This window comes from Scardinius erythrophthalmus (genome assembly GCF_964197995.2).
Source record: "Scardinius erythrophthalmus genome assembly, chromosome: 9".
NCBI lineage: Eukaryota > Metazoa > Chordata > Actinopteri > Cypriniformes > Leuciscidae > Scardinius > Scardinius erythrophthalmus.
The window spans coordinates 6,721,031-6,734,432 of NC_138229.1; the positions used below are offsets into that span (position 1 = coordinate 6,721,031).

The following is a 13,402-nucleotide window of genomic DNA, read 5'->3' on the forward strand; positions in this document are numbered from 1 at the left end:
CTTCATTGAGTGAGCGAAGTGCGTCTCTGACTGCCATGTGGTCACCTCCACTTCTTCGAAGAGGTCTGGATGCACACCACTCACGATCTTGCCCAGAGGACCATCCCACAACACTAGGTCGCCGACCCTTTGCAGCCTTTGTGGAGCTAATCGACCTTCTCGAGAACTGATCAATAGATCGATCTTCTCTGGGCGGGCCAGTTCTCCCGGCTTAGCTTCAGGGAAGAACTGCTCTAGCCGCTCTGATCTCACCACCCGATCCACTTTGGCGATGTCTTCCATCCCGTAGCAGATCATCTCGTGAAACTTCAAGGTTCCTCGTGAGGTCCACACTTTAATTGTCACGAGATACCTTTTCGTATCAACTTTTACCTTCATTGTGCCGACACCATACACGACAAGGGAGATTGGTTCACCTGTCAGTCCGAGCCTTTCCGCCGCTTGGTGTGTAATGTAATTCGTGTCAGAAGCGAGATCGACCAAGGCTCCAAGGCTGTCTCCTCTCTTTGTCGTGACAGGAACGAGCATCATGAGGACTGGATGTTCTTTCAAGCCACTCCGTTCTATCAGCCCCTTGCCCGAACACACTGTTGACATTGCCTTGTTAGTACAGGCTCTACGGACAGCCTCCAACTGGTGGGGAGTAGGTCCCAACTCGGCAAACATAGCCTCTTGCTCCTCCGTCGGACCACGAGGTCCCCTCTTTTCCTCTGCTTTGTTTTCCCTCTTAGCAGCATCCTTCTTTGTTGATGCCTTAGGGCAGAGAAAATAGTGGTGGTCCACTAGAGTGTCGCCTTTCTTACACTCCTCCTTACGACAGAGGAACTTTGGAGTGCAGCCACTGTCGACCCCATGAACATCCAGGCACTTTATACATGCTTTTGCCTTTTTCACCTGAGCTTTCTTCTCCGACAGACTGGCCTTCCTGAAAGTTTTACAGCGAAACAGTTTGCCTCCATGTTCTTCATCACCACACACAGCACATGGTAACTGCTTGGAGTCTCTTTTTACTTCACTTGCTGTAGTCTTAGTGAACGACTTCTTTTCTCTCCATCTGTCACCTGGTTTCTCTCGGCAGCTTGGTCTCTCAGGAGTATTAGCAGGCCATGGCTTGCTGGGCAGCAACTGCTCCAACCTCACGAGCAACGACTTTTTGTCTTCCAGGAACAGCAAGAGCCTGTCGAAACGGTTTCCTGGGTGGACATTGTTGGTAGGGTTTCTCACACACATGAGCCACTCTCTTTTCATGATATCAGGGAGTTTACTCTCCAAAGACCGAATCACCAGCTGATTCTGTATAGCGTCTGCGCACCCTAGGTCTGTGAGGTCTGTAAGGACCATCCATTGGCCCAACGACGGAATCCAACGGCCTGGCGAAGGTTTAAAGCGTGTATGTCTTTTCAGCGATCCAGTGAAGTTCACTTAATTTATTGGAACTTATTTTAGTATTACTTTAGCTCTATGCGTAATCTGACTCCAATTTCAAATGATAATCAAATTTAGATCGTATTTCTGATTAGAAAATAATCATAAATATTGATTATGAATTAATTTAGATCTTTGATTACTCTGAGTATCCCATACTTTCAGTTATTAATTCATTATGGACCCGAATGCCGCTTAGAGATCACGTCGGCCAAATCGTGTTTCTCACGGACACAAACCAGTTAATTCTGATTTCAGTCAGAGGATGTAGAGTTTGCTAATACCCCTAAAGTCGGTTGCCTACTGCTCACTCGAACTAGAGAGTGTAGTTTTATTTAGCCACTTCCATACAACTTGCTGAACCAGTGATAGACAGAAATCACAAGGTCTTCAGATGACGTGCCTACTGCTCCGTTCATACATGCGCCTTAAGTTTGACCTACCTTAACTAAGATTTGCGGTAGCACCAGCCTCCTTAATATATTAAAAATAATGATTTCAGAATACTTCAGAATAAATCAAGATGTAACATTTATTTGTCAGGTAAAAATGTATCATGCCAATTACAGAAGTAAATGATTAAAAGCCAATTCAGAAAATACATGACATCATTTACTCAAAGATGACTCTAAAAGTAAGCAATGTTCTCCTGACAAAGACACACAGTAATGTGTCAGGATTTTCCAACAGGAAAATACTGCCATGCATTACTGTGTGGGGGATGATCCCGGTAAAAGATTCCCAAAGATTGCTCTGTCCCCTCACCTTAAATACCAGACCAGAACAACAGGGGTTATACAAATGTTGTTTAGAGTTGTTTGGGCCAATCCATGTACCCCAGGGGGGTAGCACCTGGTTTCTTGAGATATCTTAAAGAGATATCCGCCAGAGAGGAGATACAGGATTCTCCTAAGTTCTCAATCTTTCTCATTAAACCAATGACTGCAATGAAATTAAGACCATTTTACCAATCGCACTGAGACCCTTAAAATGATACCAAACATGAAAAGGAAAAAACAACACATTCACAAGATATGCGATATATAGACATTCTTAATTTAACTTTCAGTGACTTGAGGAGGGAGAAGAGGAGGGAGAGGGGGGATGAGTTGAAGTCAAACAAAGGGACAAGGAGATAAGTTTGGGCAGGACAAGGTTCTGTGCTCTGTCTTTGCTATCTGCTGTCCAGGGGGCATTTTATGGCATTATTGCAGGGTGAGTTTTGTTTTAGCAGGAAAATCAGTTCTTACAGGTCCATTGCTGCCCTCTCCACCGCTAGGATCAACTCTAACGTCTCTCGTGGCTGGTGGTTCTTTACAGCAGGTCGTGATTGAAGCTCCAACACAATCTCGGTTCTCTAATTCCCTGAAGATATCGTTTGCATCTCTGCAACGCAACAGTCTGAGTTCACTTTTCACAGACTCACCTATACTGTCTAGTAAGTGAAGTTTCTTGCATTCCCTTGACCCCGTAGGTTCCGCTTGCGCCTGGATACTCTCCCATTCAGCCTTCCAGCGCCAATAGTCCTTCCTGTCCCCGGAGAACTTAGGCAAACTTATGGGTGTGAGTCTTATTTTTGGTCGGGCCCATTGAGAGCTGTTATCCCCACTGGCATACAAACCAGGGCTGCTATATGGAATGCTACTACCTTGTCCCATGCTGAGATCGACGGGCGGAGCGGCACGAACACTCAACAGTTGTGGCGTGCTGGCAAGGGTCGGAGGTAGGGCGAAACTGACACCAAGTCCACCATCAGACCGTCTTGACTGCAGGGTGGGCTGTAACGTATGTTCGGGGGTACTGTGTGTGGTAGCTGCTACATACCTGCTCTGAGATTGACTATTGACAGTAGCACCTTGAGCAGCACAGGTAGATATGCTTGCTCTGTCAGTGGGCATGAATGAAGGAGAGCTCGTAACATATACAGTCTCTTGCCTATCAATGGCTGAATTGACAATAGCAGGCCGGGTATTAACAGGTGGAGCAGTAATAGTAAGGGTTACTGGTTGGATAAAGGTGATGTTATCTGCAGCTGTAAGGCTGTCGATAGCTGTTGTGACATGCCCACCGACCGCGTCATCGTCTCCCAAATCTTCATCCTCTTCCTCCTCACCTCTTTCACCGTCACCATCGTCTTTTAATTCAGTGCTGCTCCGCTTCATAACCTCATTATCCCGTTGACATGTCCACTCATCCATCAGTTGCTCTTTGTCCTCTCTCAATGATAAAAAGAGCATCCATTTGTCCTGTCCATGTGGCCGATAGTCTCTCCAAGTGTACACAGCCTCCCTGAGTTCATGGAGTTTCCTATCCAGTTTACCACTTTCAACCCCTTGCTGCGGCCATGGCACTACTTTATTTTTCCCGAGCGCTTCAGCCCGATCAAAAGCAGACTTGAACTGTGTTACAAGAGTGTCTATGTCCGGCGCTGCATACTTGGACCACAACATTTCCATAATCTTGCTCTCAGTTTCAATGAACCTTTGCTCACTGGCATCTCTCCTCGCCAGGGCGTCCCGCGACTCACTGTTGTCACCCGTAGGGTCTATCTGGTTCTGTGCATCAACATATTCATTACTGACATCAAGAAGTTTGTCATAATCATCCTTCAATCTCGCTAACTCTTCTGATAACTCAACTTCACGTAAACGGCCAGCACTAACATCAAGGCGGTTTATTCGTGTTGTAAAGTTTCGTTGTGCATTTGAGCGTTTCCGCTTTAAGCTCTCTAGATCTGGCTTGTCATCTGCCATTTTGTCTTTTTATTTTATTTCTTGTATTTCTTCTTTTTCTAGTGAACAGAATCTTCCAAATCGCTCTTGGACAAAATGACTCGTTCAAAAGAATCGGTTCAAAGAATCGTTCGTCCGCGAACAACTCTTTTCCAACTGTTACGGCTTGTAGTGGTGTTGTTTACAAAGTCACTATAATAGCCCCGCGGCTGTCATCATTATCCAAACAGTTTTACTCACGGTTGTGGAAGTTATTCAGCCCTTTAACGGCCCCGTTAGCTCTTGGCTTCGGCTTCTCCGTTGTAATGGTGTTGTATGTTGACGGCCGCTTCAGAATCCGAGGCTGTGTTCCCGCCGGCGCGAGTCATCAACAATGGCTATCCGCTCGGGGCTCGTGTTCTCTCTAGCACGGCTCCGACGGCGGTTTACAACTGTCCAGTTCTTTACTAAGCTACCTTTTATAGCTCAATAAACTCCCCACTGGAAGGGTTTCAGGACAAGTACGGTGGATACAACTCGTGTCACTTTTTGAGCTTTTATTGCGCACACATACACAATACTCTCTCACACAAGGTAGCTTGAATGCTATCGCTACGCTAGCCTGTCAGTGACGTTAGTCAACCTTAGTCAAATTAGGTTAGGTTAGGTTGTAAACCTGCAATGAAAACACAAACACAAACACCAGAATTAACTAATAAAACTACACACTCAAGTGATATTAAATATCAACCCAAATTACTAGCAATGTTAGTTTACAGTCACTCACCGGCAAGGCGTACCAGTCCTGACCATCAACTAAAATGAAAATGAAACATAAAACTAAAGGCGCCTGCGCACTAACTTTTTAAGCATACACAGACATTCAGGGGATCAGGAATGATAATACAACAAACCTGTAACCTAGTAAGATTATAACACGAAATATAACATAAATATGCTTGCATTTGGAATGTACACAATAGTTTTCTCGAATAATTCAGAACGTAATAATAACATCTTGTAATATATATACATACATATATACACATATATATATATACACTAGATATACCTGCTGGAAAGTTCTACAGTGTCTGATGAGTTGTTAAGTACTTATGTGGATGTATTTATATATGACACCAGTGTCAAAAAGAAAAATGTCTGCTCTGTGACAAACAGAACGGACAATAAAGTTAATCTAATCTGACCATTTTTCAAACACAATCTCTGACATTACATTCACTGCATGTGCAACTGCCCCATAACATAACCAAAATGACTTATTACTTGACAGTTATTTAATAGTCATGTGCCTCGACAAGTAAAGTCATAACATAATACATTTGCAAATCATTAGCTAAGGATTAATTAAAGCAGACAGCTAAAAGTTGAAGTACATAGCTTTTACTCATTGTGGTAATAAACGCATTAATTTACACTATTAGCTAATACTATATAAATAAGGAATTAATACATGATGGCACATTTAATTAATAGCAATTCGTATACTTCTTAATCTATTAATCATATAGACTCTTTATAGTTGCTGATGCAGTAATCCTTAAACGTTTTAGTTCTTCATGAGTCCTACGATTATCTGTGCATTAGTTAAGCATGAATTCATGGATAGTGCAACCGTATTATAAAGTGTTACAGAGGAAAAACATATTAAATGTGTGAGTCCTTCAAGTTGATGTGTGATGAGATAGTAGTTTTTCATAGTTTTCAATAGTTTTTCATAGAAAATATGTATGTGTCAACATGGACGTACCTTTTTTACAGTTTGCAATAAATACTATAATGCAATTCCCCAAAAAACACACACTGCCCCCAAAATATATGTCCACAACTGGAGAGATGGCTCAGTCTTGGTGTCACTTGAGTTGTTTTCTGAAAAGTGAGACACACTTCATTACTGTAGTTGTCAGTTCAGGTATTCTGAGGTCACTCAGCAATGCAGCAGTTAGACTATTAGTGACCAAACAGAGATATTTGATTTGAGAGATGTTCATTTGCACTCTTAATGTATTGTTTGTGTGTGTTTGGCAATATACCTTTATTATTGACACAGAGCTGTGTAATGTTTATTCTGTCTTTTTTCCAGCTGACAGGGTTGCTATAGTTACAGATGATGGATTCCTCACTGCAGTTCAGGATGAGAGTGTTGTTTTGTGATGTCACTTCCTGTGGAGAGCATCTGTTGTTCTGATAGCTAGAGTTTATCATGAGGTCATGAGTTCTGCATGTGAAGTTCACAGTACAGGAGTCACTGCTGGACCAGTGTGAGTTTACAGTCAGAACAGGAGCATCAACAGCGTCTGAAACACACAATTATTTTTTTTAACAATATCATTGTCACATGTCTGTCCTGTCTTGTTCTGCACTTGGGTGTCTGTTATGTTGAGCCATGTGCTTGTGTCATTGTTAGCCCCGCCCTACTTGTTATCTGATTATTGTTTGAGTTCTCCCACCTGTTCCCCCTGATTAGTTTCCCTTTATTAGTTCCCTCTTGTTTGCAGTCTGTGTGGATCGTTGTCTCTGTTTCACCCTGTGTTATGTTTTGAGTGTTTGCCTGCCTTGTTTTTCCCCCACGAGGGAGTTTTGGTTTTTAGTCTGTTTTGTTTGTTATTCATTAAAATTCCTTTCCTGCACTTGAATCCTCGCTTCACCTTTTGAATTCCCGTGACAGAACGATCCACCAGAATGAGGATTCAGCAGAAGGATTCCTGCCCTCACCTGGAGCGAATCATGAGACTCAGCAGTTTGGTTTCCCTCCGACAGCAGGGGACCAGGGTGAAGGATTTCGCCCGGAGATTCAGCGCGGCAGCAGAGGGACTCGGGCTTGGGGATATAGTCCTTAAGGACGTATTTAATATGTGTTTGGATGTTCCCTTGCCTCAGTGGGAGATGAAGGGGCTGGAAATTTTAGACTTTCCGGGTTTCACTAAGTTTCTCCACTATCGTGCTCGGTGGGATACATCGGACCCGCCTGCATCCCCGCTGCCCAGCCCAGAGAATGCATCGCCGCTGCCCAGCCCAGAGAATGCATCGCCGCTGCCCAGCCCAGAGAATGCTTCGCCGCTGCCCAGCCCAGAGAATGCATCGCCGCTGCCCAGCCCAGAGAATGCATCGCCGCTGCCCAGCCCAGAGAATGCGTCGCCGCTGCCCAGCCCAGAGAATGCGTCGCCGCTGCCCAGCCCAGAGAATGCGTCGCCGCTGCCCAGCCCAGAGAATGCGTCGCCGCTGCCCAGCCCAGAGAATGCGTCGCCGCTGCCCAGCCCAGAGAATGCGTCGCCGCTGCCCAGCCCAGAGAATGCGTCGCCGCTGCCCAGCCCAGAGAATGCGTCGCCGCTGCCCAGCCCAGAGAATGCGTCGCCGCTGCCCAGCCCAGAGAATGCATCGCCGCTGCCCAGCCCAGAGAATGCATCGCCGCTGCCCAGCCCAGAGAATGCATCGCCGCTGCCCAGCCCAGAGAATGCATCGCCGCTGCCCAGCCCAGAGAATGCATCGCCGCTGCCTAGCCCAGAGCTCCATCCACCCTTAATTCCGTCCAGACCTGAACCTGCACCTCACCATCGAAGACGGCGGAGGAGGAGGAAGACCTCCGGCCTCCCCAATGTCCCGGAGAATTTCGTTGCGAAGGAGCCAGAGACTGTTCACGTCACGTCTGCCCAGCAAGAGACTGTTCCAGTCACGTCTGCCAAGCCTGTGTCTTCGGACAAGATGGCCACCACTGAACCTGTTCACGTTACGCCTGTCGAGCCTGTGTCTTCGGACAAGAAGGTCACTACCAAGACTGGGTCTTCGGACAGGATGGCCGCCGTCGAGCCTGTGTCTGAGTCGGTAGTGTCTGTTCCTGAGCCAGAGCCAGTGTATGTCCCGGAGCCCGTATCTGTCCCTGAGTCGGAGCCCGTGTCTGTTCCTGAGCCTGAGCCCTCAGTGACCGCGACACTGGCCATTATGGCCACAGCCATGTGGTGTGTGTGGGCTACACACACACTTGAGCCGGTGGTGTCTGTTCCTGAGCCGGTGGTGTCTGTTCCTGAGCCGGTGATGTCTGTTCCTGTTCCTGAGCCGGAGCCAGTGTCTGCCCCTGAGCCGGAGCCAGTGTCTGCCCCTGAGCCGGAGCCCGTGTCTGCCCCTGAGCCGGAGCCCGTGTCTGCCCCTGAGCCGGAGCCCGTGTCTGCCCCTGAGCCGGAGCCCGTGTCTGCCCCTGAGCCGGAGCCCGTGTCTGCCCCTGAGCCGGAGCCCGTGTCTGCCCCTGAGCCGGAGCCCGTGTCTGCCCCTGAGCCGGAGCCCGTGTCTGCCCCTGAGCCGGAGCCCGTGTCTGCCCCTGAGCCGGAGCCCGTGTCTGCCCCTGAGCCGGAGCCCGTGTCTGCCCCTGAGCCGGAGCCCGTGTCTGCCCCTGAGCCGGAGCCCGTGTCTGCCCCTGAGCCGGAGCCCGTGTCTGCCCCTGAGCCGGAGCCCGTGTCTGCCCCTGAGCCGGAGCCCGTGTCTGCCCCTGAGCCGGAGCCCGTGTCTGCCCCTGAGCCGGAGCCCGTGTCTGCCCCTGAGCCGGAGCCCGTGTCTGCTCCTGAGCCGGAGCCCGTGTCTGCTCCTGAGCCGGAGCCCGTGTCTGCTCCTGAGCCGGAGCCCGTGTCTGCTCCTGAGCCGGAGCCCGTGTCTGCTCCTGAGCCGGAGCCCGTGTCTGCTCCTGAGCCGGAGCCCGTGTCTGCTCCTGAGCCGGAGCCCGTGTCTGCTCCTGAGCCGGAGCCCGTGTCTGCTCCAGTGTCTGCTCCAGTGTCTGCTCCAGTGTCTGCTCCAGTGTCTGTTCCAGTGTCTGCTCCAGTGTCTGCTCCAGTGTCTGTTCCAGTGTCTGTTCCAGTGTCTGTTCCAGTGTCTGTTCCAGTGTCTGTTCCAGTGTCTGTTCCAGTGTCTGTTCCAGTGTCTGTTCCAGTGTCTGTTCCAGTGTCTGTTCCAGTGTCTGTTCCTGAGTCGGTGGTGCCAATTCCAGTGCCTGAGCCGGTGGTGCCAGTCCCAGTGCCTGAGCCGATGGTGTTTGTTCCAGTTCCTGCGCCGTGGCCGCCCGAGGGGTCTTCACCGCCCTGGCCGCCCGAGGGGTCTTCACCGCCGTGGCCGCCCGAGGGGTCTTCTCCGCCCTGGTCGCCCGAGGGGTCTTCACCGCCGTGGCCGCCCGAGGGAAAGTCTCCGCCCTGGCCGCCCGAGGGAAAGTCTCCGCCCTGGCCGCCCGAGGGAAAGTCTCCGCCCTGGCCGCCCGAGGGAAAGTCTCCGCCCTGGCCGCCCGAGGGAAAGTCTCCGCCCTGGCCGCCCGAGGGAAAGTCTCCGCCCTGGCCGCCCGAGGGAAAGTCTCCGCCCTGGCCGCCCGAGGGAAAGTCTCCGCCCTGGCCGCCCGATGGACAATCTGCTCCACCCTGGCCGCCCGATGGACAGTTTGTCTCTTCCGTCCCGCCCTGGTCTGTTCCTCCCGTCCCGCCCTGGTCTGTTTCTCCAGTCCCGCCCTGGTCTGTTTCTCCAGTCCCGCCCTGGCCTGTCCCTCCCGTCCCGCCCTGGTCTGTCCCCTCCGTCCCGCCCTGGTCTGTCCCCCCCGTTCTAGTGGAGTGTCTGGAAGCCACTCCTTAAGGAGGGGGTTATGTCACATGTCTGTCCTGTCTTGTTCTGCACTTGGGTGTCTGTTATGTTGAGCCATGTGCTTGTGTCATTGTTAGCCCCGCCCTACTTGTTATCTGATTATTGTTTGAGTTCTCCCACCTGTTCCCCCTGATTAGTTTCCCTTTATTAGTTCCCTCTTGTTTGCAGTCTGTGTGGATCGTTGTCTCTGTTTCCCCCTGTGTTATGTTTTGAGTGTTTGCCTGCCTTGTTTTTCCCCCACGAGGGAGTTTTGGTTTTTAGTCTGTTTTGTTTGTTATTCATTAATTCCTTTCCTGCACTTGAATCCTCGCTTCACCTTTTGAATTCCCGTGACAATCATAGATCACTCTGTTAAGCTGTGCAATTTAAATAGCTGTTTACAGTACAGACTGTTTCATGTAGCAGATAAACTGATGACCAAAAACACATTAATATATTTAACAAATTGATATTTGTCTAAAGATATGAACATGTCATTTCACTACATGTATAGTATAATATTGCACAGAATAAAAGCTGAACATAAATGAGTCTTATGATCTGAAAACTCCAAGCAAAATTACACTCACCTATAACAGATACTCTGTATTCCACAATATTGTTCTCTGATTCTCCGCTTGCTCTTGCTGTATAGAGTCCAGTGTCTGTCTTCTGCATGTTCTTCAGTGTGAGAGAGAAGGTTTCATCATTGAAATCCACTCTGTCCTTGTAGGAAGAGTGAAGTCTTACTTTTTTAGATTCAATTATATATCTAACTATAATCTCTGATTTATCATTTGTCCAGGATAAAATATCGAACTCTGGTAGTTCTTGTGTCTGTATATCCAGTTGAACAGAATCTCCCGTCTTCACAAACACATCAGAGATCTCAGCACTGAACCCTGAGGAGAGAGAGAGAAAGAGTGACTGCAGCTGGTGAATTCCACTGTAGTACATTGCAATAAAAAGCAACAGAACAATAAGACAAAACATGAAAACATGCATGTACTAATGAACTAAAATGCCAAAGAGTACAGATACGGTTTTAAGCGGTCCTTAAAAACAAGAAGAGTCAAGGAAGATCTAACATCCAATGGCAGATTATTCCACAATCTAGGACCAGTGACAAAGAAAGCACAATCACCCTTCAATTTGAGACACGCACAAGGAATAGTTAGAAGATCCTAGTCTTACGCCTGAACTTAGTAAGCTCAGATAAGTATTCTGGCGTCATTCCGTGAAGTGCTTTAAAAACATGTATCAGAATCTTATACTGTATCCTAAAATGTATTGGTAAACTAAAAAAGATTACAAGGACATGTATCTGTTTTCCCAGCTTTCATTAACAACCTAGCAGCAGCATTTTGTACTTGCTGCAAGCGGGCGACGTGTGTTTGACATGTCCCAACATAAAGTGCACTACAATAATCTAGATGGGAAAAAATATAAGTGTGGACAAGTTTTTTCAGGTCGCTAGCTGAGAGAATTGGTTTCAGTTTGGCTATTGCTCTTAAATAGAAGAAGCAATACAAATCTTTATCTGTTGGTCAAATATGATAGATGAGTCAAAAATGACTCCCAAGTTCTTTACTTGATCCTGCAGGTACCCCTTCCATGGGCATAAGTTATCGATTACCATTTGACTACCAGCTGTGTGACCAAAAATAATAATTTCCATTTTGTTTTCATTCAATTGAGCGAGATTTGATTTTCAGCCATCCACAGATTTACTTTAGGCAATAAAAGCGTTTTGAGAAATTCTGATGCTGTAAGTGGGGTGAATATATGGGAATATACCGTCGACATAGGAGCAGAAGGACATACACTTGGGAGATTCACATTAAATACCACTGGACAATGATCAGAAAAACTGTGGCATGATATCAAGTTCACAAATCGAAATTCTTAAAGACAGAACGAGATCAAGTTCAAAGAGGCATGATCAAATAAATAATATATTTGACATTTAATACAACTTCTTAAAGAGAGAATAGCATAATAAAAATGTAATGCAGCTATAATGCACATATCTGGAGATATTTGCTGCTGATTACCTCATAGGGAGGAAAGTTTAGTCATAAACCATGTGACCTGGTTCATACTGATTGTCTCACATTTCTTGTTATTAATATTAATCAAGGTGTCACATTTATTAAAAATAAATAATATATCCATACTTGTTACATTTCTTGTTACAATATAAGGCTACTTATCAGTAATCTAGAGAGCCCATTGTTTCATGCATGTGTACTGTTATTTAAAAAGTTATTCCTTCGGCTCCCATAGGGAAGTAATTGGTTTGGTAGAGCTGACTGTCCCAGCATATGGGTAAAAATGATAAAAAAAATAACCCAATAAAATGACCTAACAGGCTGAACCCATATGGGTTAAAAAAATAATAATAACCTAGCATTTTTTTGTCAATTTCTTTTCAGAATACTTTTACAAATTAATCAGACAAAATTACTGACATAAGTTAAAATTGTATAATTGTATAAAAATTTTATATAAAGCAGTATCATTTAGAGAAAATGCCAATAAATGTACGTATAGACCGTATCTGAGCCATGCCCTGTCCAGTCATCACTGTCACAATATAGTCATTAATGGTCAATCAACATAATTAACATGTGTTTTTACCTGTTTTGAAGGTCAGAAGAGAAAGAAGAAATACGAGGTGATGTACTGCCATCTTCACAAAAAGAAAAGACTAAAAACAGAACTGAAAATGACGGATGCTGAGACTCCCTATAACGGAAATGGAAAGTTCCTCAGAAGTCCTGTAAGCACATTTTGACTTCTCATTTCTCATCACATCTCCTTCACATAATACATGGATCATAAGGGTGTGTCTGTGTGTGTGTTACTCAAAAGAGGTTTTTACACAAAAACTTTAAAGACATCTATATAAAAAGTTGCAATCTGCACCACATCCTGTGGAATCTGCTAACAAATGACGCTAGATCTTTTCTCAAAACTAATTTCACTTTTCTAGGCTTTTTTTTCTTTCCACAATAAAACAAAATCAGACATTCTGTAGCTGGTGCTTCACAGCAGCTGATCTCAGTTCAGTGATAATTTTTTTTTTTTTTTTGACCATGTTTCCACCTGTATTTAGCACTGGCCACTTGGAATCAAACCACCAAAAATGCATCTTAACCAGGTGGAAACAGGGCCATATTAGTCTTTAATATATTTAAAGAAAATGTAATGTCTACGTGGCCAATTACAGTCATACTGAATTATTGATCAATATAAATGTCACCTGGCCTTCGTTTTCAACTTTCGAGTCAGTGACTCACAACCCAGACGCATCCAATATATAAAAAACTAAAGCTTAATTTGTTAAAGTAGTTAACAAAATAACACTTAGTTAATATACAATAACAAATTTATATTGCTCTGTTTATTGGACATTAATATCAAATGTTATGAAACTTCATACTGTACATAAATTGTGTACAAAAGAACAATTCTGTCATTACTTTTATGAGTTTATGTATGTTTTGTGAAAAATATGACTGAAAATCTTATCCTTTGTAAATGAGACAAAATATATTGTAAATAGTGCTTGAAAATCACATTTAACCTGGAACACTCATTTAATATACGAAGAGAGATATATTCAAGAGAGAGACATGATTATATAAATCCAATTA

General features: G+C 45.6%; 1 protein-coding gene across 2 annotated transcripts; it reads right to left on the reverse strand.

Moving 5' to 3' along the window:
• Positions 1-4,216: 4,216 nt before the first annotated feature.
• LOC308695557 (CD48 antigen-like) lies at positions 4,217-12,498 on the reverse strand. Of its 2 annotated transcripts, none has more exons than XM_081373741.1 (5): positions 12,384-12,498; positions 10,334-10,645; positions 6,191-6,454; positions 5,908-6,026; positions 4,217-4,812 (listed from the first exon to the last, which is right to left on the reverse strand). In XM_081373741.1, the coding sequence occupies exons 1-4, from the start codon at positions 12,433-12,435 to the stop codon at positions 5,932-5,934; spliced, it is 723 nt and encodes a 240-aa protein (XP_081229867.1). In that variant the 5' UTR covers positions 12,436-12,498; the 3' UTR covers positions 4,217-4,812; positions 5,908-5,931. The 2 variants fall into 2 exon arrangements, 1 of the variants encoding a protein (XP_081229867.1); XR_014030719.1 differs by having other exon boundaries at positions 4,675-4,812; positions 4,924-6,026.
• Between the last annotated feature and the right edge of the window lie 904 nt (positions 12,499-13,402).